The 27,344-nt window shown below is 41.5% G+C and overlaps 4 protein-coding genes across 10 annotated transcripts in view; 2 read left to right on the top strand and 2 right to left on the bottom strand.

Moving 5' to 3' along the window:
* The window catches only part of plekhg5b (pleckstrin homology domain containing, family G (with RhoGef domain) member 5b), a 51,693-nt gene extending 43,992 nt beyond the window's left edge, over positions 1-7,701 (bottom strand). The window contains exon 1 of the mRNA XM_088291844.1: positions 7,052-7,701. Coding sequence (XP_088147970.1) covers positions 7,052-7,133 — 82 coding nt within the window. The 5' untranslated portion in view covers positions 7,134-7,701. The remainder of the gene's footprint in view (positions 1-7,051) is intronic.
* A 773-nt stretch (positions 7,702-8,474) lies between these two features.
* On the top strand, positions 8,475-15,252 carry nsmce4a (NSE4A component of SMC5/6 complex). 4 transcript variants are annotated; one of them, XM_088291857.1, is made up of 13 exons: positions 8,485-8,543; positions 8,708-8,748; positions 8,838-8,868; positions 10,734-10,955; positions 11,031-11,111; positions 12,058-12,188; positions 12,489-12,637; positions 13,442-13,541; positions 13,720-13,810; positions 13,886-13,980; positions 14,058-14,106; positions 14,219-14,310; positions 15,057-15,252. In XM_088291857.1, the coding sequence occupies exons 4-13, from the start codon at positions 10,772-10,774 to the stop codon at positions 15,114-15,116; spliced, it is 1,032 nt and encodes a 343-aa protein (XP_088147983.1). In that variant the 5' UTR covers positions 8,485-8,543; positions 8,708-8,748; positions 8,838-8,868; positions 10,734-10,771; the 3' UTR covers positions 15,117-15,252. The 4 variants fall into 4 exon arrangements, with proteins under 4 accessions (XP_088147982.1, XP_088147983.1, XP_088147984.1 ...); XM_088291856.1 differs by lacking the exon at positions 8,838-8,868 and having other exon boundaries at positions 8,475-8,543; XM_088291858.1 differs by lacking the exons at positions 8,485-8,543; positions 8,708-8,748; positions 8,838-8,868 and adding an exon at positions 9,554-9,736 and having other exon boundaries at positions 10,764-10,955.
* A 162-nt stretch (positions 15,253-15,414) lies between these two features.
* Positions 15,415-20,874, bottom strand: nol9 (nucleolar protein 9). 2 transcript variants are annotated; one of them, XM_088291850.1, is made up of 13 exons: positions 20,421-20,874; positions 19,851-20,327; positions 19,577-19,787; positions 18,833-18,963; positions 18,323-18,458; positions 17,756-17,852; positions 17,570-17,667; positions 17,287-17,454; positions 16,943-17,201; positions 16,744-16,858; positions 16,101-16,275; positions 15,786-15,919; positions 15,415-15,702 (listed from the first exon to the last, which is right to left on the bottom strand). In XM_088291850.1, exons 2-13 carry the CDS (start codon positions 20,286-20,288, stop codon positions 15,589-15,591), a joined length of 2,076 nt encoding a protein of 691 aa, XP_088147976.1. In that variant the 5' UTR covers positions 20,289-20,327; positions 20,421-20,874; the 3' UTR covers positions 15,415-15,588. The 2 variants fall into 2 exon arrangements, with proteins under 2 accessions (XP_088147976.1, XP_088147975.1); XM_088291849.1 differs by having other exon boundaries at positions 20,468-20,874.
* zbtb48 (zinc finger and BTB domain containing 48) lies at positions 20,700-27,342 on the top strand. Of its 3 annotated transcripts, none has more exons than XM_088291852.1 (11): positions 20,700-20,904; positions 22,048-22,742; positions 23,006-23,280; positions 23,360-23,465; positions 23,823-23,915; positions 23,983-24,069; positions 24,843-24,997; positions 25,246-25,382; positions 25,463-25,627; positions 25,690-25,778; positions 26,332-27,342. In XM_088291852.1, the coding sequence occupies exons 2-11, from the start codon at positions 22,053-22,055 to the stop codon at positions 26,548-26,550; spliced, it is 2,016 nt and encodes a 671-aa protein (XP_088147978.1). In that variant the 5' UTR covers positions 20,700-20,904; positions 22,048-22,052; the 3' UTR covers positions 26,551-27,342. The 3 variants fall into 3 exon arrangements, with proteins under 3 accessions (XP_088147978.1, XP_088147977.1, XP_088147979.1); XM_088291851.1 differs by having other exon boundaries at positions 20,879-21,024; XM_088291853.1 differs by having other exon boundaries at positions 20,881-21,024; positions 22,104-22,742.
* The last annotated feature ends 2 nt before the right edge of the window (positions 27,343-27,344 follow it).

Raw genomic sequence — 27,344 nt, 5'->3', positions numbered from 1 at the left:
TGACGATGTCAACAGGCTAAAACAATTTGCCGTGGCGAGAGGTGGGTAGTAATGCGTTACATTTACTCGGTTGCATTTTACTCAAGCAACTTGTGGGATCAATTGTACTTGTGCCAGAGTTGTTCTGGGTCAAAAAACGTTACTTGAGTACGAAGGGATACGGGGGGAAAAAAACAAATCTGTGTTGTTTTCTTCAACAGTGGCGATGACAAAAATATTTCGTTAACGCCCATTTTTTTTACGTGACGATGACGAGCTCAACGTGGCTCTTTGATGGCGAAAACATGACTTTTTGTCGACGGGACTAGACAGGACGAAATTGTTAGCGTGTGGTTCGTCAGTCGCGTTCAAAATTTTTGGCATCCCGTCTTATTGTCATCTGTCGTTAAAAAAATTGCATTGCCGGTGTTACACCGGCGCAACCTATCCTCGTTTGGGCACGCCCACCACCGGGACAACACGGAAGGCGCATGCGCCCAACTCACTCACACACACACACACACACACACACCAAACAAAAACACCGGCACAACAGAACACGAACACGTCTGCGGTCGTTCAAAAAAAAAAAAAAACGTCTGCGGTCATTTGTCTCGGCTCGCACGCACACACACACTTTTTTTTGACGGCCCATGGCGACAGTGACACTCGGTAGGCTACTTTGTTGTTGTAATAGAAAGCTTTTACAAATTAAGAAGACATTTGTTGGTGTAGTTGAGAGTCCATGTTGTTAAAACGTTTTTATTTGGTTTATTTATGTTGCTTTAAAGCCACAACAGTTGCCAAATATATATGCTTTAATTGTCTGCCTATTTTGGAGCAATGAGCATTGATTCCACTTTTATCAGTTTGTAACTAATTTAACTAAAATGGACTAAAACCTTTTTAAGTTTTCGTCGAATAAATTTATGAAAACTAGACCAAAACTTTTTTTTTTGGCGTTTCCGTTGTTTCTGTCAAATAAATTTACGAAAATTAGACAAACTTTTTGGGGCGTTTCCGTCAATTTTCGTCGAATAAATTTATGAAAACTAGACTAAAACTTTTTTTTGCATTTCCGTCCACTAAAACCAGACTAAAACCATTTTGAGTTGTTAAACTAGACTAAAACTTTTTTTGTCAAATAAATTTACGAAAATTAGACAAACATTTTTTTGCGTTTCTGTCAATTATCGTTGAATAAATTTACGAAAATTAGACAAACTTTTTTTTGCGTTTCCGTCAATTATCGTTGAATAAATTTACGAAAATTAGACAAACTTTTTTTTGCGTTTCCGTCAATTATCGTTGAATAAATTTACGAAAATTAGACAAACTTTTTTTTTGTGTTTCCGTCAATTATCGTTGAATAAATTTACGAAAACGAGACAAACTTTTTTTTGTGTTTCCGTCGACTAAAATTAGACTAAAACCTTTTTGAGTTGTCGTCGACTAAAACTAGACTAAAACTATCACAAATAGGAATGATTAAAAACTAATAAGCATTTTTGTCCAAATGACTAAGACTAAATCTAAAATGCCTGCCAAAAACAACACTGGAAAAAAAAATTGTACCACAAAATTAGAAAGTTGCTCCTCAAAAGAAGTCATTGGTATGCAAAACAGCTCCGCGAAAAAAAAAAAAAACAGAAATATTTTAAGCCTTGTTGTTGCCATTCATATGTCACCAGCTATTATTGCGACAAATTAAGTGAGTAATGATTATATAACTAGAAAGTCATGGTGACAGACACTAGAACTTATTTCCAATTATTAACTGACAAATTGGTTAAAAATTTGGACAAGTCTGAGGTGATCTCGAAATAGACTATTTAAGCTTAGATGTGACACTGAGTGATCACTCGCCTATTGCTAGACAACAACAACAAAAACAACATAGTGTTTTACGGTTCTGACACGCGGTTACTCGCCTGACTGCCGTTTCTCTCTACATAAGTACGATTCACTGGCGACCAGTTCAGGGTGTAGTCAAGTCAGTGCTATACATAGAAAATGGATGGTTGGATGTGTCATGGTTACCGAAGACATTTGCACAGTAATATAACCGTTTCCCAAGCGTTTCTCAAGGACTGACGCATTTCTAACAACGGGAGAAGGAATACTGTGCGTTTGAGTCTGGCCGGGCCGAGGGAAGGGAGGGACGCAGTCACATGGAGCAACCAACATGTCCAATTTTGGGATGAGAAATTAGAGGGTAGGATGAGAGGCGGCCTCGCTGCGCGGCTCTGGGCTTTGCAGACATGTGGTAATAATCAAAAGCAGCTTTGGGCATGAAGCTTCCCTTTTAATGAAGCAAGCAGATGTGAAGCATGTGAACTGGGTTGCCAACACAAGGGCCAATTTCCACCTCCTGCAGAAACAAAGGATGCGTGTGTGGGTGGGGGAAGGGGGTGCTGTTGGGGAGGGCAGAGGAGATGGGCAACCTCGCTTTCATCATCGGGTCAGTCACCCTTTCATAAGAAGACTCTCCGCAAACAATGCACCTGCATGTTGCTAACACAGAATTTGCATCTGATCTCACCCTCACAAGGTTTTCATTAGAAAGACGAACTCACATCCGCAAAAGAATACTTGATTTTTTAAACTAAGTACTGTAAGTACTACTCTCTTGGCAAACATTTGCTGCCTGTTGTGTGCATGCCTAAGCAACAGGTGGCGCTATAACCCCTACATGGAAAGCCATTTTAGCCATGGCATGCTCACAGAAGGTAATTTTATTTAAATTTTTTTTAGAAAATATGCAATTTACAAAGAACATGCCAGTACGAGCTCGTATTCTAACATAAAAAAACAACTGCCAGCTCCTAAAGGGGAGGGTTTTTTTTTTTTTGTTTTTTACAGTAATAGGTTGTATGCCCCACCATTAGTCTAAACACGACCTTCTGATTAATATTACATTTGTGGAATATGAATTAAGCAGCAAAATCCACCGTTTTTATCCAACTCACGGGAGGGCCATTTTGCCACTTGCTGTCGACTGAAAATGACATCACAGTTGCTCAGGGCTCAGGTAATGACCAATCATGACTCAGCTTCAGAAAGCAAGTGAGCCGTGATTGGTGGTTACCTGACTCTGAGCAACAGCAAGTAGCAAAATGGCCACCCCGAGACAGATAAAAACAAGTCCGAATTTGACATGAACTTAATTGAATTGGGTCGCCGCAAAAGGCTTACCGTAGCATACTTAAGAACTTTAAAAGACTGTGAGCCAGTCTGATAAAAGAGGGTGTGCCCAGTGCTAGTACGTGCCCCTTTGTAGGTTATAATTAGCATGGCAGCCCATCAAATGTACTGGAAATAATCTACTAGCCAGCAAAGACCAAACAACAATGAAAACGAACAAATAAATGAGCCATTTTATTTTATCTAACTGAAACAAAAACACCCTAAAACTTGGCTGGGTGCTTTCACTTTGTGCTACTTAGCGCAAAGATGCAACCATAATAATCTTCTGTTATTGTATCCGGTATCATGATGAGCACATTGGAAGCCAAAACAGCTCAAAGCACTCATTGTCATGCTTCTTTTTGTGTTGAATTTATCACTCGGGCCTGTACACGCTAATCATCCATTGTAAACAGTATTCATAATATAACGTGAATGAACTTTTGTTAAATACTGAAGCTACCAAGCAGTTTTCTGTCTGGAATAATACTAAAAGAAAAAACCACATTCTGATTTTTGTAATCATTGTTCAGCATGTTGCCACCATTTTACTCTCAATTCTTCATGCTGGCAAAAATATTTTGGACAATGCTTCCAACTTTACCCTGTGAGGACGGTTTGGGAAAGTACATTTTCTCTTCTAACGTGACTGTATACGAGTCCACAAAGTAAGGTCCAAAAAGGAAGAACAAGCCCATTGATATGAACCACAATGGATATTGCGTTACCATTTTTGCAAAGTCTATATCTAATAATCATACCCTAAATTCCTTGAAATAATTTACAGTAGCAATGATTGCATGCAGTAAACATGGGGGATACAATATCGACGCAAATTTTGGATTAAAGCAATGCTGGGATCAGCATGCAGATTTAATGGGGATAAATTAAGAACACCTCAGCGACAACAACATGTGATATTAAGAGCTAAAAAAAAAAAGAAAGAAAAACGTTTATTGAATTAATGTGCCGCAAAAACAAGACGAGTGACTTTTAAACTGCAGTGATGGGGGGGAGTGAAAGGGTAGCTCAGGAGTTAAGATCAGCATTCACCAGGCACCATGTTTGGGAGAAAAGAATGATGGGAAGAGACACACGAGAGAAGGGAGGGCGGGAAAAGGCCTCCAGCTGTGAGCGTGTTTATGACGGTGACTTCATCTGCGAATGAACACATAAAAAAAATGACACTGCAGTGCAGAGTTGACAACAGTGCCTTCACAAGCTCCAACCCTCACGCAACACTTGCACTGCTTGTAATTTGATAGGAAGCGCACACGCAGCTCAAATAAATACCATCAAATGATTATGGTCTGTTTGAAGTCACAAATGATTAAAATCAGTGCGCGGCAGTTGTGTTTCTGTCCACCAAGCAAACTACCATTGTGCTCGGTACCTCAACGGGATGCTAACAATGACTTGTGAATTTCAGGTGTTCCTCGACACACATTAGCCACTCAAATTAAATGCAGATGCTTATTCTGGCTCTCAATTGCTTCTTCACACAGTCTCTCTCTCTCTCTCTCTCTCTCTCTCTCTCTCTCTCTCTCTCTCCCCCTCTCTCTCTCTCCCTCCCTCCCTCTCTCTCCCTCTCTCTCTCCCTCTCACTCTCTCTCCCTCCCTCCCTCCCTCCCTGCTAACATATCGTGAGACTGGTGTAAGTTTATGACTGATCCTTGCAGAATACAGAAATATAAGCCATGTAACTGCAGCATCAAACGTGAACATGACGTCATTCCTGAACAAAAGCAAAAAAACAAGAGTGCGACCTGAGTCAGGATGAAGCAGACAAGAGAGAAAGGAAATTACTGTCGAGTATAAAGTAAAACAATGGAGGAGGAAGTCTGAACTGTAACAAGTCACGCGGCAGGTCAGAACGCACACGTATTTGGGCAGCATACACACTTTTCATCTGCTCACCTGAAAACATGAACACTCAAGACGGAACAAGTTGTTGTAAAAAGTCCAACTCAGAACAGTTGGGTCCAAACCCATGAGGTCATGCTAAGAACCGCTACTGAGAGGACAATTGCTTTGTCAAATACAGTAACTATATCTGTGAAGTTGTTTTAAAGGAGCAAAATGCTGCTAAAGTAATGCAGACTTTGGACGACAAACATCACGTGAGACCGTAGCATATTGCTTGAAACTGATTTTTTTTTTTTTTTTTTAATTCTGATATCCTGATGTTACTGATTAATTCCAGTTCGACAAAACGGTTTGCATGTGTAAACAAGGTAGACCAACATTCTGGGCCAGATTTTATTCCCTATTAATGTTTCTGTATTGACTAAAGTGAAAAAATGTAAAAGTGGAAGAAAGGTGATTTGCCCACAGATGCCCGATGCTTCGAAATCCAGACCAGAGGTAGTGTGGGACTTCTGTTTGTCTCTTGGACGCTCGACAGAGACCAGACAAGACATCTGGCTCCAGATGAGACCAGTGACTTTAAGACCAATTTAAGACTCCAGTGGCCTGGAACACTGAAGCGTTCCAGACTCAAAACTATTAAGGCTGCTAAACTTAAACATGGTGTTGACGCTATGAACCCGTTGACTGCCTACAGTGGCAACACGTGAAGTCGAGAGATGGGAGAGTTGAAACATTCCGCTCATCTCCCCTGTTGCATAGGAAAACTGTTTTGATATAAAAACACATCAAATACAGATCGTCCATTCTGCTTGACCAGGCGTTCATACAGGACAGATTCATTTAGATTAGAAAAAAAGCAGATTGGATGATGAAACAGTACCTCGATATCATTTTGATTTCCATTTTAAAACTGGAGGGAAAAATACGACTCAGCAGCTACCTGTCAGTATTTGAATTCAGTGAATTGCTCTCATGACACACCAGGACCAGGATGGGATGGATGGACGGACAGACGGACGGAGTGACTAAACCACAGTTCTTAGGGGAAGAGTGCTTTTGAGACTGGGTTTACAGTACAAGTGCCCAATTCTGATTTTACACCAACGTTGACTGTTAAACTTCACATTACCGGTATATCAAGTTACTTCTAGCCTACATTTCAAGTAGCACATATCCCCAATGGCTGCATTTACACTAATAACCCATGAACCAACTTGTTTCTAAGGAAGCTTAAACTGCATACACGTAACCCCTTAAGTGTCAAGACTGAGCAGGCATAATATAGGAGTTAACAACCATCCATCCATCCATGCATAATCTGAACCACTTATCCTCAATTATACATAAATTTGCTAATAATTTTTTGGGACTGGGATGACTCTTCATCTCATTTATATAAATGAGGAAGCCCTCCACCTTACTTGGTTTGTGTACTGGGTACAGCGATTGGGCCTTGAACTGCCAATTTCTGTCGACTGAAAATCACATCACAGTGCCCAAGAGATGCACAGTTTTGCATAGAACATAATATTGAGAAGAAAATGTTTGACTTGACTCTAATTTTAATGTTTATTCCTCTTTGGTTTCTGAATCTTCAACACCAGTTTTTCCTCTCTAAATGTTTTGTATTAATATTTTGGGATGAAGATTCCAGAATAATTCCATTTACATTATTTCCTACGGGAAATATATATTTTAAGATTCAGTTTTAGTCAGAATTATAGTGAAAGTTGCTATGGTGAAAGAACATTTGAGTGTATTGTTATGTTTTGTGTATGTTTTATATTATTTTGTGCGTCACACTTTTTGCATATGTGTGTTGTATTTGTTTTAAATTTGCCTTGCTCTCTGCTCTGCAGCCATTTCTTCATTGCAAAAGTGAATCTGTTCTCAATGGCCTTATCTGAATAAATAAAGGATGATGAAGAAAAATCTAATAAAAACGAGTGTAGCTTAGTGACTGACTTAGGTGCATTTCGCTTTACATGAAAATTCCAAACAAAAAAAGGTTACTTACTGAGCCTCAACTTGAGTCCGAGCCAGCTCCGCGGGGGCGACTTGTGCAGGACAGAATTCATGGTCCACTTGTTGGGAACCATGGAGGCATGCAATCCTTCGTTTTTGGTGGTCCTGTGGTGATTTGGTGGAGCTCACACGGCTTCCTAGCAGGTTCGCGTGCCGCCGCCGACGGTGCTGCGATGCTAATTGCTAATCACCCGGTGAAGTTTGCTTAGCAGTCCGGTCAAAAGCGCTCCCACATTGTCCTGCACACTGTGGCTGAAGCTCGCCTCGATTGCGGTATCACGTCACGCCGAGCGCGTGGAATAAAGCAACGCGTGACCCAAGGTGTTTTTGTTAACCTACCTTACGTTTTCACGTCAACTACAACACACGCATCCTAACCTGATGTCGTGGTTTAACATTTAAAAAAAAAAAATGCTCCTCGGTGAAAACGCCGTTCTTTGCACGCGGCGTGCAAGTCTGTCGCCTGCAGGGAAAAATAGAAATCAATGACCTCGGTGGTGATCTAAAGTAAGCGTATTTACTCCAGGAACTTTTAAACAAAGTGCTGCTCCTTTTTTTAGCTTCGTGTCTCCCCCTCCAAGCACTCGCCGACCGCCTTCCATTCATCCACTCAATAGAGTTCTTTACTTTGCAATGGCAAAGGATGGCCACTAGGGGCGCTAATGCGCAGTTTAAGATCAACTATCCTTTGTTGATACACGTGATGGATAATTAAGATGTAAATAAATATTGAGTAAAATATTTGTTTAGAAATATTACATATGATTTGTTAATATTTCATTGTGTCAAAGCACGTCCCTAAAAAAATAAAACCAATCAGAATCAACACTACTGACCTGTGTAAATGTTTTAATCCTGGATTAAATGTATTTTGAACTCTATCGACCAAACTGTACCTAATTAGACTGTCACTCAGTCAAGCAAAGATTACTATGAAGGCTGGACTGTTAATATAATTTCTTAAACATTTTGAGTGTTACACGTTATCTGATCCTACCTGTGGCTCTTCCATCAATGCAGTGATGGAGCTTAAAATGCGCCTTTCCGGATCCTCACAAAAATATGTCTTCTTTTGTGGCCCATTATGCATGACTCCTTTTAAAAAGCTGTGAAATTTTTGAGCACTGGGTAACTGTGTCCTATTTCTTAATGATTGTCTTTATCACTACTGATATCCTTTCCATTGCCAAGGTCCCTCGGGACAAAGTGAATGTTAAATTTTGAAATGCGTCTAAAAGAGGCAGAGTGGCTCACTACACTCGCCAGATGTTATTATGACATAGTCAGTGGTGTGCATTATATATATATATATATATATATATATATATATATATATATATATATATATATATTTTTTTTTTTTTTTTTTCCTAGCTCTTTTCTGCAGGCTGTGACGAAGATGGTCTTCCTCCTTCCGGTGCTTCAGCAGCACAAGAGCAATAATGTCTGTGATAATGGGACACACGACTGCCTTCTTGTCATTGGTGAGCTACCTACGTTCAGTGAGTCACCTAAGATGCAGATTGTGTTTGTGTCTTTCAGTCTCGAGACTTCCTTCTTAATGCTTGGTCACCTGGCAACCTGCAGGATAATCTTCTCACTCTCTTCTTGGCCCATTTGTAAAAGCCTCTTCCTCTCCTTTTCGTAGGATTCATGAAAAAACCCTCAACGTCTCAAAGGCATAGCACGGTAAATTATGAAATTATTTCATTTGATTTGCAAAGGAATGCAAAAAGCGAGGTCCTGTCAATACGTACATGATTTTTTTTTTTTTGCAGAGTTGAGATTTCAGATCCAAATGAGGACCAGGTGACGAACACATTAGCTACAGCCTTTTGAAAAAACATTGAAGTTTCCTGAATGCAGCAGTATGGAAAGGCTTCAAAGTGGACTATCACTCAGTCAGAAATCAGTTTATTCATATTATCAGTCTATTGCACCAATTATCTTTGCACAAAAGAAATGACATAAATCGTAATTCGCCTCAAGAATTGATCTTTAGTGGGATAAATCCAGGAAAGGAAGGAAAGGAAAGGATGCAAGAAGGTTCAATGCTCCAAAACAAGCCAACACCTGCACAATCAGAAAAGTAAAAACCACACCAAATTGATTAATTTGTAAGAAATGATTCTTGCATTATACAGTTTTAATAATCATATTAGTTATTTTATCATCACACAAATATGTCCGCTGTCGTATCAAGGGAGATATTTCAACTTCTCTAACAATTTATATCAAGGGCAGTGGAATAGCTTTAATCATCTTTTTTATTGTCTAACAGAACACAGAAAATTATACTTAATCACAGAATTCCTAATAGTGTAACTTGTGCCCATCATTGTCAAGGAAATGAGCAACCGCCAAGATCCCTTTAATCGAGATATGAGCGCGTTACGACGTAATTTCCATTAATTTGCATTACCTTTGAGGAGAACGACGCCCCTGTCAAAATGGCCGTCACGTCGGCACGTCGGCTAGCCGGGCTGCATCCGTTATTTCCGTCATTTCCGTCCCCAAACGTAACTGCGTACTACAGTAGTGGAGTCCGTTGGAATGAGAAGTGACTAGTGTTTTGGCGCGTGATCGAGCTGCTTCTGCATCATTTTGCGGGTCAATCTGAACTCAAGGACCACCACTCGAACAAATAAACCGGGCCGAAGACGCAGTGTGACCTCAAGTATGAACTTTCTTTAACGGGTTTCTAAGTGGCGAACAATAGCATTTTGCTAGCACATGCGTGGGGATAGATGTTACAGTTAGCTGCAGTTTCGTGTTCAGACATGGTTTACATTGACAGAATAGTGGCAGTTTAACCTTGTTAATTATAGGTGTTGCATGACCTTGATATTTTTTTAAATTAAAAAAAGTTGATTAAAGTTCACACTACTGTGCTGACAAGTTGACATTTACTGGTATCTGGTAGGAGGAAATGCTTTGGAGTAATCTGTACTAATTGACAATAGACAGGTTATATACAGAATATATGGAGAACAGCTGTTACAACACGAACAAACAGCAAATCAGTTTTTGCATTTTGCGTCAAAGGAACAGTTGATTGTCGTTAACATTGGCACTTCTATAATAGGTTCGCATGTTAAAATGACTTAGAATGCCGCCCCCTAAAAGACTACGTGGTTTAAGGTATTTTTTTTGTGATGAGATTTATGGCTAATTGCCACGCCCCCTTTTGGAGCTCGGCTTGTTTTTTTTCGGTTTCACAGCGGGGAGGCTAGCGAGGTATTATTGCTCGAATGGTCAGTGCTGTTGTTCAAAACGGCGACGATTGCCACCAAAGTGCAAATGCACATTACTACTCTTGTCCACTTCAACCTGTGAAAGTAGAAAAGCATTTTGCACAATAGTTTGGATTTATTGACATCAGGCGTGAGCTTATGTCATCACCTCCACAAAATCAAAAACACCATGCCATGTCTCTTTTCCATTTACACAAGATGAAGTGGAAAAGAGCATGAATGCGCACACGAACCCCAACTGCTTATGTTTCGGACATTTACCTAGGCTAATCTCGTTGCACACTTGAGTACAATGACAATAAAGGGATTTCTAATTCTAATTCTAAAGTTGTTTCAAATCTCAGGAGGCAACCAGTGTGTGGTGGAAGGCAACAATCGCTACTAAACTATACAAACCTGCTTTGCTGTTTCTGTGTTTAGAGCGCTCATCTCATTGCCGCACCCTAACAGACTGATCAATGGAGCGTCTCAGACGCTCGTCCGCTGACCAACAAGACGGCACCGCACGCCACAACGGCAAGGACCAACAGCCGCGCAATGAGCCCTCCAATTTAGGCTCCCCGGATGAACGGAATAACAACGAAAGAGGCGCGAGGAGTGAGATAAGGACCAAGTACAGAGACCTCATCGATTCAATCCATCGTGAGTTAGCAGAAAAGTGGCTTGCTTTGTTCATTGTATTTTTTTTTGTCTAATGCTTGAACATTTTTATTTCAGAAAATAGAGAAGATTTACTCAGCCCTTCAAACAACAAACTTACAACGGTGTTGGTCGAGGCAGACAAGCTTTTTGAAAATGGTACGTGTCATTTTTTTTTTCTTTACTTTTCATATTGTCAGAGCAGAACTTTTAAAGGAGACATAGTATTCTTTTTTTTTTCACAATTTAAAACCGTTTAAGCGACCTTGCTTTTGGCCCATATATTCTTGCGCCAAAAGCAAGTCACAAACTTGCAACAACAACAACCAGAGTGGCTTTGACTTACATGATCAAAGCCCAATGTGGAGAGCGAATATGTTAGCAGCGGTAAAGACAATAAATGCTTCGTTCTGAGTTGTGTGTGTCTGGCGCATGAACACGTCCACTGCGTCGACAACACATACAACAATCATGTACTATATGCGCTATTCATCTGAAGCAAATGTTGATCGCTAACTGTGCAATCAGAAACTCAGTGCAGCTCTGCTTACCTTTTGGGTTAGGCTTTGCGAAGAAGCATTGGCAGGGTAGCAGCATCGGTGCCACTGTGAGGGATGTGGGTGTTTCTGCATCATACCTTTTCATGAGCGTTTCAGACAGTGGCGCTTAAAAGCAGCTCTGGATCTTCACCCAGCCTAGCTGATCATGGATATGGGCGGAGAAAGTCAGTGTCAGAGTGGTTGTTTCCATTCTTATGTCATGGTAGGATGAAAGTGCAGAACAACTGGTTTATGGGCATATTTTCACCAAAATGCCATCGGAAATGTCACTTGAATTTCAAACTGGTCCCATGCAAAGTTATTCTGACCAATCAAAAGTGCCTTTTCAGTGTTAGCCTTAGAAGATTCAGAGTCAGGAGGAAAGGTCACAGCGAAACATCGGCCGAGCTCGAGTTACTTATTTAATCATATACGCGAAAGAGACCTAATGTAACAGTCACTGAATGAGCCATTAAAAAAAGTCAGCATTCCCAATTTTTCATGTTTAAGTGTAATTTCCAGTCAAAATTGGTGACTCCTCTAACAGCAAAGTTGTTATTTGACAGTGCGAGAGACGAGCGAAGCGGTGCTGGATTCCAAGTTCGTTGCTGTGGCCACAGACCTGAACAACGAGAAAGCCAGCCAGATGCGAGACGAGTACAGTGCTTTTGACCTCACTGCTTTTGCTCAGCACCTTGTAAGTCATTCCATTTTCATACGAGAATGATATAGCAGCTTAACCTAGGCTGTTGTGAATCACTGCACCATTTTGTGATCTTTAACGACAAGTTAGAATTTATAAAATCGACTGCTCTTTAAACCACCATATTCCAAAATGACTCTTTTCACGGCCTGCCTTGTATCAGTTGATGAATTCAAGGCAGCGTCCCTCCAGTCCCTCGCCATGTGTATCAGTTGGTCGCATTGCAAGTGCAAAGTCATTTAGCTATGGCAATTCTCTGTCGTTCTGAACTTGCTTTAATCTCACCTCTCGCAGCTCACCTTCATGGGTCTCAACCGACTGGAAAGTGGGGGGGGGGAGCAAAGCGGAGACCAAATGGAAGGTTACCTGCCCAGCGACGCCTGGCATAGACTGGCCCGGAGAGCTGAGGAGTGTTTTAGGACGGCGCCGTCCTTCCACTACATGTACGTGTGCAGTCATTAATCAGCTCACTTGATTCATTTATGGCAGTACATACGCCCAGTTTAGGATCTAAGGAATGGAATGGTTAGAATTAAAAATCCTAGATTTTAATATATGAGATGCCGGTTAAAATACACACTCTTGAAACACGTTACGTATTTGAATTAAAAAAAAAAATAATCCAAGCATATAAATAAAAAAATGTGACCTCTGGGTTGGAAAATACTGTGTGCAGTGAATACCACTAGATGGCAGTAATGCACAAGGTATGGATTTCCATAGCTGGTCAATGAATTGAGTCGAAACCAACAGTCTTGTCCTGCTTTGTCAAAACAAGCTCCACGTAAATCTGTCCATGAAGGATATTCGTGAGTTTTATCTTCTGATGAATGGCCAGGATCTGCCTCTGGCAGAAGCCTTGCATGACACAGGACACTTGGGGGGCCATCGGAGATCTTAAAACCTAACTGAGTTTTCTATCCAAGAATGCGTGATGTCACCAGAAGCCTGGACAGTGAATTTGTTAAAGTAATGTTCAGTTGTATTTAATGGTGATTTTTCAAACTTATGTTTGAATGATCTTACTTTTTGGTCCTAGATTGAAGTACACTGTTAATCTTCAAATTTCTGCCCAATTTTTTGATAAACACTTGGGTCTTCTATGCTGCTGTATCTTAATGTTGGTTATGATGGTGGTACATTGTGAGAATTAATTTTTTAAAGTGGTTCTTGTTGTGAAGTCTTTGGAAACCACTGGCTTGATGCATCCGCTTCACTCCACGTCACTAACTTCCATTTCTCATCAGGTTGGGTTCCTTTCATGCTGAGCCACCCCCTCCAAAGCAAAGGATAGAACGACAAAAGAAACCCCCCAGCAAGGAAGCAAAAAGGATCATGCCCACTCAGGTAGGTATAGCCATGTAAAAAGTTTCAAAGTTTTCCTTAGGCACATACTTGATAAATACTCTTGGTAATCACATACCACCAAACAAAACTACAAAAATAGAGCATAGAATTATTTAAATTGACATCTAGTGGATGACCTTTTAATGGTTTCGTACATCTCACATTGTGCACGTATCAGCTGAAAAAGATGGAAGAAGCCGAACAAGAAGCGACCGAGAAAGAGGTGGAGAGGATCCTCGCCTGCCTGAAGCGTTATCATCAAGATGACCGTGAGTTTACAGTTTACAGTGCCACCTACTGCTGTGCCAAAATTGCCATTTAATGCAACTCCACTTCCATTACAGCGTCGTCGCCGATACCATATTACGAGTTTGTCATTGACCCCGACTCCTTTTCACGCACAATCGAGAACATGTTCCACACGTCATTCCTAGTTAGGGTGAGTTTTCATTGCCACCCAAGAATCCGAATGGATGCTGAACTTGCCCTCAAGTGACTTCTTGGTTGTCTTTTTAGGATGGTTTGGCACAAATATGTTTGGATCAAGACAAGTTGCCTTGTATAGGTAAAGGATGTTGCATTGGTTTATCATCCCAAATGCCACCACAACTAAATAAATAAAAAGAAAAACATAACAGCCATTATAGTACTTAGCTGTTTTATGTTGCTTCTTTCAGCTCCGGTGGAGGAGGAGGGCATGGAAATAGATCCCGGTGGATCAGACAATCGAAATGCATCCATCGTTACAATCAGCCCAAAGACCTGGAAGGTGAACATGTCTTTTCAGATCATTTCCACTTAAAAGGTCTCTGGTTAAAACGGGGAAACAAACATGCCGATTTTGAACATGTTGGAGACTCCACACATGTTCAGGAAAAATGCCAATTAGTGTGTGGTGAGACCAGCAAAGCTCAACACACAAGTTTGTCGTAGTATCACTACTGACCTCGAAGAGGTGTACAGACTGACAGAAAATGCAACAAGCTTGGCTAACTCTTAGCGCTTTTGGGAACTTGATAGCGGTTGCAAACTCTCCTCAAATTCAACGCCATTGTCGGTACGTGTGTACCCGACCAAGGTTGTTTTAGTTAATGAAATCTAATGAAATTAGTAAAACATATAAAATAAAAACCAAAAATGATTTTAGAAGAACATAAGCTAAGAAATTATATTTTTACTTTTATGAAACACACGGAAACTAACTATAATCCGTGAAAATGTCTTTTGTTGTCAATTAAATATATACATGAGCCTGTGGGGGTTGACTTTAAATAAAAAAGTAAATAAATACAATTTTAATTTATTTTTGCATTATAAAATAGCCATTAGCTAGTTAGAAAGGCTCAACAGTCAATAATAAAATGCCACTTTTTTTGTTTAAAAAAAAAAACCTAAAACTAATAACAAACCTGGTCTGAAAATTAATTGAAACTAAATAAAAAACTTAAAATGAACTATTATGAAAACTCCCCATCAACTATAACGCTGTACTCATTTTTCTTTTCATCTTCCAAGGAGCTCATTGAAGCCTTTGACATCAGGGATGCCATGATTCCCCCTCCCAACAATCAGTGATGAGACAAACATTGTGTCACCAGGGACTCAATGTTGCTTTTCTTTGATTCTAATTTGTTTGAATTGTATCATAAGTTATATTGGTGATGATATTGTTACTGTTTTTATTTTAATAATAAAAGACAGAAAAATTAAAGTGTCTCAGTTTTATTCTGTCATCAACTGTGCCTGTAACCCTAACCCAAAATGCTACAATGACTTTTTTTATGTACACACTATAATGACAACGACTACCAATGACAAATGCCACCTCATTTTTGTCCAACTAATTAAAGAGCAAAAAAAAAAGATAAAAATCTCAACACTTTTTTCTGCTTTTAATATGACACTAGAATTCAGTTACTGTTTTGGAATGGAAGTCGTACAAAACAAGCAAACGTGTTCTGAGAGATTGCTCTGCTTATGAGTCCATTTGTGACTTGATATTGAAAAAAAAAAAACGCATGTGCGCACACACACACAAGTTGGAACATCAGCGTGTCTGACTTGATCTCTGCAGACCCTTGAAGAATCGCAGCTTTCCGGCACCGGTCAAGTCAAAGCTGTAGTCTGACGTGACGTAAGGCAGCTCTCCTTGGAAACCGCCCTGCCATTCGAAGTTGCGGTTATTAGTGTGCAATATTGCAAACTCTTTGTGAGTAGTCTAACTCCTGGGAGCGAGCGTCTGACCTGTGCCGTCAGGATGCAGGAAGGCAACGACGTGGCTCCAAGAAGAAGACAGTTGACCTTGGACAGGACGGCGGGATCTATGGATGTCAGCACAAAGTAGAGGCCTCGCGCCATGTCAATCCCTCGCAGCACACCTGCAAATTGCAAAGTGAATGGCTTTGAAAGCAAGAAGAATCAGGAGAGCACAGACTTTTGTTCCGAACACTCAAAAGACAATAATGAAAATATTAAGTATAACTATCAGAAAATTCTTAGCACTGAGTACAGATGTAATAATTCAAGTGAACACACACAAATAAAATAATTATTTAGTACCCAGGCCCACGCAAGGGCAGATGGGGGCTCGGGACAGCAGGACCGGACCTCCTTTACTGGTCACCTTTTCCGACAGGCAGCAGAGTCCCACCAGGCTGGAGTTGACGGCATAGAACATGTCACTTGGAGCCACGTCGAAATGGACCACACCCAAGGCCACATCTGCGTGGGGCACCTGCAGGGACAAAGTGACAACCATTACTTAAGTCAGCATTTATTTATACAGTGTTAAAAAGCGCAGTCCGCAGGTTTACGAATCATTGCTTAATGAAAGATAAAAAGTTGAAGTGGTAAAGCCACAGATCTGTTTGCATTATTGTTAGAGTCCAAATTATGATATATTGACATGTGTTCACGCCACACTTGTTTGTCAAAGTTTTGCAAAGGTGTTATGGCCAACACTTAAAAGCCTTCAAATAAAAAGTGTAAGTTAAAAACCCTTAATATATAACAAAAGGGCTTGGGTTGAAAAAATAATCAATGACTTTCATTCAACCCTAGTGGCCACTTTATGCGTTAACCACAACTCTATTCACAGCTAACATTTAATTTTACAAATCAAATTAATGAGGACTATGCTATGTTTAGGTTAAGTTCATCAATAATAATGCAGCTTGTTATAAAAAGGAAAAAAAATGTGTACCTGGTATGGCGTGAGGGAGTTAAGAGGTCTAACAGGTCCCGGATCAGACGACTGCAGCTTGCCGAGGTAGGCCAGCAGTGAAAGTTCTCGCAGCTCATTGGTACGTTGGTGTTTCCTGAGCAACATAACTGCACTCGTGAGCTGCCGATGTCACGCCGCAACGACAGTGAAACTAATACGCAGAAAGACGGGCACTTACGCCACACCTTGGCAGCCCACCCCTTCAAAGTCGGACTGAACGCTCATATGAACGTAGGTGAGCGGTGGGCTTTGTGTGCTCTCCGTGAACTCATCCAGCGCCGTCTGAGCAGGCGGGTGCGTCTGGAAGCCGTGGGCTGTCCTCAGAAACTCGGGGTTGAGGGCAGGGCATTGAACCGTGCCACCAGCGTGAGCCAGTTGGATGACGTGCGAGACCGGGAAGAAGCGAAGCATGTCCACCAGCAGCTGCAGTCCAAAACCTAAACAATGCCACAACCAAGCAAAAAGACTACGAACATTAAATCCATTTAAATAAATAAATAAATAAAAACGGTTTTGACTGACCTTTAACCCAGCCCATGGTATTAATGACAATGGGCGTCTCTCTGCTTGGGGAGCGTCTGCGCCACAAGGACTTGAGGCTTTCCAGGTAGCGGCTTAAGTCGGACTCGCATGATGACTCGCCGTAGTAGACCATGTGATCGGGGTCACGCTGATGTGTGAAAGGGGGACCTGAGAATTATCATGCAACAATAAATAAAATACAAAAATATTGCAAGTTTTAAAGTATTCAGAGAGTCAAGGTTGTACTGTAACATGATTGAAAGGCACAAGACATGAAACATACCCAGTAGAGGTTCTCTGACAGTCAACAAAGACAAGCATCCAGCTGGGGTGAACTCAGTTTGACCGAGGTCCGCTTCCAAATAGTCCACACTTGTAGTGCTAGACAGACACACACACACACACACACAGATTCAATTGACTGTATAGTATCATTCAAGCCTCCCAAGAAGATGATGCTGCCACTTACTGATTTAGTAAAGTATTGATCACCATGCGGATGTATGTGGATTTGCCAACGTTTTTGGCTCCGTACACGAGGACAACAGCACAACCATCCATGTCCCCTGTGAGAGACTGAGCCAGTGAGCATTGCGTACGTAAACGGATGCATAGACCTCCGCCAAGGCTGAACAATGATGCCAAACAGTTCTAAACTACACATGTGAATTCACATGCTTTGTAATCAATTATTAATACATTTTTTCAACACTGCATAAGCTTAAATTTGAGTGATTCACAATTTGACATTTAATCACTAGTTAGCATGATTTGAAAAAAAAATAAATAAACAATGACCGTTTTCTCATCGATGAGCTCATTAAAGCTGTTTTAGTTCCATATTTGATTTATAGGGGACAATGGCTGAGGGAAATTGACTTGTATGCAAATGGTTCAGTCTGTGAAGAGCCTGCTTACTGTACAGTCATCTGTCAGTTTCTTTGGCACTTCTACTGTAAATGATAAGGGCCCCCACACAAAGCTCTACTGCCGATAAAAAAAAATGTTAGTTAAATGCTAGAAAGAGTGGTTTTACCTCTGCAGGCACTGACCACCGCATCCAGAGACTCCCGGCAGCTGGGCGACACCTGCAGGCCCTCAATGCTGCTGACCAGAGGAATCATCCCAAGACCGTTAAGGGGTGTGTCCAGGATGGCAGACATTAGTTCTCCCTGAAAACATACGGTAGGTTGGAGGGAAGCTTAACGTCCACACACAAACACACACACAAATTTATGGCAGAACTTTTCTTCCATGACAAATGTGATCATTTTAATGGCTAAATTAAAAATGTAGCTATTTGATGGTGTCCAATCATTATTTGGTGGTGATTAAAAAATGTAAAACTTGTTTCTAGCATATCATGTTCACAATGAGAATTCAGCCACATTTTACATGCACAGCTTCGCTTTTAAGTGTACCACTAAGCTAGGAGGGAGGAACCTGCCACAAAAAAAAAAATGCTGCATGCATCCTGATCCCCCCCCTCCACCCGCTTAACAGCTCCAATTCCAAGAGAATACGCTGACACTGGGAGCCATCTTACCGCAGTGGGGTCAAACAGGCGACTTAGATTGGCAAAGCTTGATAGGAAGCGTGTCAATGGGGTCTCCATCGGCTCCAACAGGATGATGGAAGAGTTTGAAACAACCTTTTTGAGCAACTTCTTCTGTGACGCTGCAAAGACAGGCGAGAGGAAAGACTACATTACAAAGTTGCAACGACACTCAGTAGAAAGCAAAAAGAGTGTTTAACTTACTTGTACACGTCAACAGTCGGACAAATTCAAACGCAGCTATTTTTAAAAAAAAAGCCTGTATTTTTGTCCACATAGGGTCTCCCTCATCACATTCTGCATGTATCTGTGACTTTGAATGTGTGTGGCTTTAAAAACCACTGGTGAAGTAATGTGGAGGTCAGCGAATCAGTGTGTAGAGTTGGCTGCTGTGGGGGCTTTTTATTCAATAAACTGACTAAAAGAGCACTGACAGCTGTGTCTTTGAGCACCTGTGGGGCAGGCATTACAACGTATTCTTAACCATGTTTATGTTACATTGTGTGAGCAATTGTTGACCAGCTCTGCTCTGTAGTAGAAGCAGTGCGCTGTTGTTATCAAGTGTCAACTTATACATGTAATATTTGGACATTTGCTATTCAATTTTCTCCTGGGCTCCATCATGCTAAAATGTGTCACCATGAGTCTGCATTACTATTTGGAATGCAATTGTACATTCAGTTTAATCAAGACAATTTAAACAACATAATGGTGCCAGTTGTACAGTTAATTTACCGGGTGTAAGGTAATTGCACAGGATGTCTGTCGCCGCACTTCCTTGGTCTCGGCTGTCATTGCAGCCCTCCATGGCTTTGACGGTCAGCGGACAATGTGAGGCGGGAGAGAAGAGCGGATATGACTGCTGGCCCTCCTCAATGGTGAAGCCCATCACTTCCACGCACCCATACAAGCAGGTCAAAAAACACTTCCCGCGGAAACACAGGGTCTAAAAAAAAGGAGAAAAACAAGTGTTTAAATGGAATTGATGTTCATATATCCTGAAGCATACCTGTCCTTTCTGCATGACAAGCACTGCATGTTTCTTCTGGTCATCTCTCTCTGCACACTGATGGAGAGACTTCCCATCCAGCCGCCATGCACGCTTATCCTCTGTGGCACCTTGCGTCTTTAGCCCATTCACTTGGACTGATTCAGAGTATTCCTTCCAGTCCTGAAACTCGTCAGAATCCAGGCCCATGTCGCCATTAGTGAAGGACTTTGTCTGAGAAACACCTTTCCCAGACACAGGCTTTGTCTTGTTCTTCAGTCTCTTGACAGCCGGCTTCTTCTTCATAGCTTCTTGGTGCTCCTTGATCATGCCAACCATGACAGGACTGGAGTTAAGTTCAGAGGAGCCGATAGGAGGCCTGCACCTTTTACCTCTCACGTCTTTCCACTTTTGAGAGGTGGCGCTGCCCTTTGAATGACTGACTTTCTTAGCCTTCATTGTGCCAATGTTAGTGGATGAGTGTCTGGTGGATAAACACTAATAAAGGAAACAACAAAGCACATTCTTTCTTAATAGAATAAAACTGCATCTCTTGCGCGTTTTCATAACAAAGACATAAGATCAATTCACCTTCAAAAAGGAACCATAGGCGAAGTGAAATTAGCGAAGCTAACTACCTTGTTAACGTTGCATCGCCGCCTTAATTTCTTCGCCCAAACACAAAGGCAAAAGCAAAGACGCCAAAACTCACGAATGTAGTGGTTTTCTAGAGCTCCTCGGCTAATACAAAATCACGTCTATTGGTTAATTCCGAGTCGTCAGTTACCAAAGTTGTGGTTAGCCAGCCAGCTAACATGTGTACCAAGCTGAATGTAGATGGATAGCCAAGTACTAACAATTACTTTCCGGTGATATTTGCCTTGTTCGTCTCGTGGTTGGATAGGAATATGCAGGAACACAATTTAGATACAAGCGCTCACTGTGTTGAAAACAGATTTTTTTTGTTACAATCTGTATACTAGTGTGCAACATTAACCCCGACCATTCTATTCCGGAGTGCTGAACCTTACGTCACTTCCGCTTTGTTTTAGGGGCCTACAACAAGCAAAACAAGGTAAAAGGAGCTAGTTTTGCATTTTTACTCGTAACACACTATACATTTTCTAAACAAGATCAGTGGATTTTTTGGGGCGAAATTTGTACAGCTCGAGGTTAAAGTTTCATCATTCTTGTGGTAAGTCTTTAAACGCAGCTGCCGCGAACCAGCCGAGCTAAGGGAGCGTCTGGAAAAATATGCTAGGACGTAAACGTCGACGTGCTAAGGTTTTGCATTTTGAACTGCACTGTTTTTCTCAATTTGAAGTTGAAATGCTACTCGTTGTTTTTCACCATATATTTTGTAATTTACTTGTTTGGGGTTTTTTTTGTCTGTAAGTGGCCATACTTTGTAGCGTATCCCACCGGGCATTCTTCAGTCGTTTAATACTGTAAATGGGTTTAGGCACGTGAGGTCAAAGTAAGACCAGATTCCTACTTTGTTGTGGTCCACTGTAATTTTACATTATTAGGAGTTTTTTAATGTTTATTAATGTTTTGATTGATTTATATTGTTAAAAATTACTGCAAATTTGATTTATTATAATTAAATAAAACACAAATATGTGAAATCGTTTTGGTTTAGTCATGAAAAGACTGTTAATAAATAATACCGTTACATTTAGCATGAATGAATATAATTTTTAAACTTACAAACGTTAACTTTCACTTAAATGGCATCTACAAATAACCTGGCCTGTTTGACCATTTTAAAATCAAACTCGTCCTTGAGCACAAAAGTTGGCCTATTGATTTGAATGGAATCAGCACAAAATAAAAACTGTTACGAGAAAATTGAAGAGCGATGCCATATTGAAATGTGAGGACTCATTTTCAGGCAAAATGGATTTGAAATATAACAGTTTATGCAACAACACCCTAACAGTTGTTGGGATAAAAAAACTAAATAAAAATGCATCAACAAGCAAAAAGAGCAGAGAGGTATATAAAATGTCTGCTTTCTGATCCATTCCAAATTAATAAATGCATTCCTAAACAGCTTATTACAATGCAATTAAAATGCTAAAAGTGGGCGTATCTTTTTGAAAATTGTCTTTGCTGCATACAGCACTATCCGTAAACTTCAGCTTTACAGACGCCATATCTGTCGCCAGACGGTGTGTGTTGTGGTGATGTCAACCATCTCATGTTTTTGTTTTAGTGGAGATGCGTGCCGCTGACCATGCACGGCGTGTCCTGTCCACCTTAAACCAACAGAGAGCAGCGGGGAGCTTCTGTGACGCCTTGCTGAAAGTGACTGACGGTGTGGTTTACACTGCCCATCGTAGTGTCCTGGCCTGCTTCAGTCAAGTCTTTCAGGGGGGCAACATGGCTGCCGCCTCTCCCAGCGTGGAGTTCTACCTCCAAGAGTGCTCCAGCGAGGGTCTAGAGTTGCTGCTGGACTTTGTCTACACTGGTGAACTCAAGCTGGATCTCACCGTCCTGGACAAGGTGCAGAGCGCAGCGTCTAGCTTGTGTATACCTGAAGCGCTTGCAATATGTCAGCGCTTCAGGGACAAGCCTGCGGGCGCCGTCCCTCTTCTCAAGCGAGGACGAGGCAGACCGAGAAAGACAAAGTCTGAGGTCTTCGCCATCTCCGGTGAAGACGCACACAAACTGACATTGACTAAAGAGCAGTCTGTCTTGGAGGGGGTCCAAGGCGACGTGAAGGCCGCCGTCACTGCCACCACCCGCTCGGGCCGAGTGGTCAAAGGGCCCAGACGGATGATCTCTGAAGAAGACGCCTCCTGTGATGTCCCGGCCAGCGAAGGAGCACCGCCTCCGATATCACAGCGAGAATGTGCTAATGATGATGATGATCAGAAGAACAATGAGCAGCAAATGGGTCAAACTCAGGTAAAAAATAAAAGATAAAAAAGATTTCTATGACATGACAGCACGGACTGCCTATCAGACCCTTCAAGGATCATTTCAGTTTTTTAGTCTGTAGTCCAGTAGTCAATTTTTATTTTTTTTTAAATTACACTGCCATCTGCTGGAACTGGATAGGACGACTTGCTCTGTTTTATTGATAACTCAATGAGTACGGTTGTTAAAAAAAAATGATATTCTCAGTTTCAATTACTAGCTATAAAAGTGTTTCTTTTGTCCACTTGCAGATTAACGAACTGTCGAGCCACACGAAGGATGCAGTGGCAGTCGAGGACGTAAGCGACCATTACGAGATGACCGTCCACGACTCTGATGAAGACTACATCCCCACCCATGAGTCCAGTTCCGCTGTGGCGTCTGCGTCGAGCACTTCACAACGTCGCTCCAGTTTGCGCGAGAGCGATGATGGCAAAACGGCCGAGGGAAAATCCGAGAACTCCGTCCGGTGTCCTGTCTGCCACAAAGTCTTCAAGAGCAAATATTATCTCAAAGTGCACAACAGGTAGGCTCTGTTTCCCAAACCCTTTCATGTCAGAATGGAAAGCAATTCTTGTTCAATGCTGTTTTTTTTTGCTTCAAAGACGTCATACGGGCGAGAAACCGTTTGGTTGTCACAAATGTGGGAAGCACTACTTCAGAAAAGAGAATCTTTTAATCCACGAGCTTCGGCACTGTGCTGCATCACAGGTGAGGACAACATCTGTTTTATTGTTTTATCACCAACAGATTAAGGGTTCATGCACAAGACCTCGGCTAAGTCTCAACAATACTAAGGCTACATTATGCCATTGTACAATAGTCCAAAACCAAGGGTCCATATTTTTGGGGGGGGTCTTTTGCATGCCCCCAATGCAAGCTGACTGTAACCATCATGCACTACTCACAGAAAGTTAGGGATATTTCGCTTTTGGGTAAATTTTTACGGTAAACCTAAAATGCACTACAGACTTTTAAGGTGAACTCAATTTGTCCTCTATACTTTTGAATGTCCAACTGTCTGATGTTTCATGTTGAATTGTAAACCATTTATGCTACACGCTCCAGACATTCACGTGTCAGACGTGCTCGTCGTCATTTAAAGGGAAAGATGAACTGCGTGCACACATCGTCTCCCATGCTGAGCAGATGCCCTACAAGGTAGCGCCAACGCCAGACTAACATGGAATGGTGAAGCGAAAACTCATCCTTGACTTCTATTCCTTAGTGTTCACCGTGTGCTGAGCAATTCATGTACAAGAAACACCTGATGTGTCACATGATGAAGGTCCACGGGTACCCCAAACCACATGCTGTGAGTTGAACCATAATTTGTTGTCTCGTAAAAAAAATGCATTCAAATGATATGGATCGAGCCCTTCCACAAATGGCAAAAACCAACAAGAAATTTACACCCAATCAAAAAGCTTTGTTTTTGCAAAGCACTTTTTTTTCTAGACAAGGCTACAGCTCAACTTAAGTAAACTCCTTCCAGGTAGTTAGCACCAAAGCAATGACATAGTAACAAGAATTTCAACTATTCCACAGAAGGTACATAAGTGGCCTGTATATCCACTTTTTGGGACTTCTTGAGATGGTTTTGCTATGAGATTTTTTTTTCTCATCTCAAATCTGCGCCTTAGCTCAATACATTTTGAGAAACACTGCGATTATTGTACAGACCACGGCCAAGCAATCTTAATTTGGATCACCCCCAAACTGCAACACAAAATACCTGCCAAGCTTCTCACGTCATGCAATACATTTTTAATCAAACATTATGGATAATGCACTGAAAAAAATAAAGGGAAAAAGAAAGAAGAAAATAATCAAATACAGTATCTATCAGGCGTCTCCCTGCAGTTTAAATGCACAGATGGGATATACGCCATCAATTTATACCTGACATTGAAGTATGCAGATATGTATACACAATCGTGTAAGCATAAATAAACGCATTAAAAAAAAATCCCACGACGTCTAATCTACCGAAAAAAAGTATTGACAATAGTCTAAATATGATACGCTACTAGTTGTACCCAATAATTGAGTTTTTTTCCCAGGGTTGAAAAAGAATTTCTCTGTCAGTGTCCACAGTGCCCGAAAACCTTTTGGACTCGCTACGAACTGCGAGTGCACGAAGCCTCTAAACACCGCGGGGAAAAGCCTTTTGTGTGCGAGGAGTGTGGCCATCGAGCGTCCAGTCGTAACGGCCTACAGATGCACATCAAAGCTATCCACAGGTAACACTTGGCCTTTGTTTAAATTATTTAGTGGATTGGGCATGTGCAGTCGTGGGACACTTATTTGTGTCACAATTTCGTTGGAATTGGGGTTTATATATTTATGTTCCAGATTAAGAGCCAAGTCTTGGTATGTTCTTATTAATTCCCATTGCAGGTTTCCAATTTTAAAATGTCCTTTCATTTTGAGATAGTGATAAAAGGTGATCAATAAACTGATCTTTCTTCTAATTGTGTCTCTCTCACAGAAATGAGCGTCCCTTCCTTTGTAGCATCTGTGGCCACGCCTTCTCCCAGAAAAACAACCTCACCATGCACCTTCGCGTGCATAGCGGCGAAAGACCCTTCCAGTGTCACCTGTGCGGCAAAACCTTCCGCACGCAAGGTAACAGCTGTCCGACCGGCACCACGGCGGTAGCGATCGTCGGTTTTGCGCCAATAACTCCTACTTTACTTCAACGTCAGCGAGCCTCGAAAAACACCACCGGACGCACACGGGGGAGCGGCCCTTCCCCTGCGACGTGTGCGAGCAGCGCTTCACCGAGAAGGGTGCCCTCCTTCGCCACAAGGCCAGCAAGCACGAGGAGGGACGACCTCATTGCTGCCACATATGTAACAAGACCTTTAAAGGTAAGAACGTAGCCTGGCTTGATAGATGAGCACATTTGACCTCCTCCGATGTTCTTCGCCAGCCAAAGAACAATTGCGGGTTCACCTGTGTCGTCATAAGGGGATGAGGAAGTTTGAGTGTACAGACTGTGGCTACAAGTTCACCCGACAGGTATGCTCGAGCAGTGGTCAACCAACCACCATTTCATTTCAAATCCAAATTTGTGCCATGCCAAAAAGATGAATCTTGTGTCCATGGCTCAATATTGACTTGACTGCACCTTAAAAAAAAATCTATCATGCAACTTCAGTCCTCACAGAATACTTGGACGTTTCGCTTTTTTCTGGTCTGGGCAACCAGAAAAGGAAGCTCCCGTTAACATCCAACACAAATTTAACGGCAGTTTTCGTTAATTTATGCTCCCGTTAACATCCAACACAAATTTAACGGCAGTTTTCGTTAATTTATCACATTTGCTAGCTATGTTAGTGACTAGCGAGCAACATGTTTTTGGGCAGCAATGGAATTAAAACTCCATGTGTGTCTCAAAGGTATTTAAACAGTTAGACGTAGGAAAAATGTTATGATATTTGAGGTTATTTTCTCTCCAAAAGCCAATTCTTATGGTCTGTTTAAGTACTGTGATTTAAAAAAAAACAAAAAAAACACATGACCGCATCTGCAATGATACATTCATCTCACAGTCGCATGTTTTCGGTCCCAGGCACATCTGCGTCGACACGTTCAGATCCACAAGCGGACTGAGAACTATAACCCGCGACAGAGGAAACTGCGGAACGTGGTCGTAGATGAGCACAACGGAGGTCAGGCTGACTTTGACGCCACCAAACCAGCAGAGGCCTCGCCGGATGCTACGCAAGCGGTTGGATCCTCGCCCGCTGGCCCGGAGTCCACTTCTGTGGGCACAATGGCGCTTGAATAAAGCGCTTCTTTGTGTCGCAAACACAACTTTGGACGTGGAAGCAAATGGCATCGCGAGATGCTTCAATATGTGCCACTGACCCCTTGGAGGTGCTTCCCCATCACAGTGTGGTAAATATTGGATGTAGAAAAGCTTTTATGATCGTATTGGTAGGATGAGTAGAAACCTCCAGCATATACAACAGAAATGGCCGCATCAGTAAATGTTTGCCGGTCAGTGGCCAGGCCATTCGTCCGTTGTCGTCAAGCCGTCATTATTTCAAACCGAACCATAACTCCTAATCGTCATTGGCATTGATTACCACATTTGTGCAAAAAGGCACTTGTGGTTGACTGAAAATGACATCCCCTGCTCCGGTATCGACCAATCATGGCTCACCTGAACTAATGGCTTTCTAAGCACCTGTAAATGGGACTACAGGGAATGCGTTATGGCGCAATTTAGCATTGGATATCCTGGCAAACTAAAAACATATGTTCCCACCAAACTCAACTTGACACATGCCGTGAGCTGTTGTGCATGTTAACCAGTACAAGAGAGAGAATATTTAAAATTTATGGATCTTGAATCCATAAATAAAAGTCTTTCAGAGCATCATTTTTTTTTCTCTACTAGTTTCTCAAATACATGAATCCAGGGCAACTGGACATAGTTGTTTTAGACATTATGCTGAAAACATCTTTACCTGGGGGGAACAAGAGTCATGATTTTCTATTTTAAACATGATTTATTTGGACATTCAAGGTGAATACATCACGCTGAACTTGATATTAAATATATTTAAATACAAAACC

This window comes from Idiotropiscis lumnitzeri, chromosome 3 (genome assembly GCF_059441095.1).
Source record: "Idiotropiscis lumnitzeri isolate Australia: NSW breed Sydney's pygmy pipehorse chromosome 3, RoL_Ilum_1.0, whole genome shotgun sequence".
Classification (NCBI taxonomy): domain Eukaryota; kingdom Metazoa; phylum Chordata; class Actinopteri; order Syngnathiformes; family Syngnathidae; genus Idiotropiscis; species Idiotropiscis lumnitzeri.
Note: the sequence above shows the minus strand (reverse complement) of the source record. Positions and strands in the feature narration are given on the sequence as shown.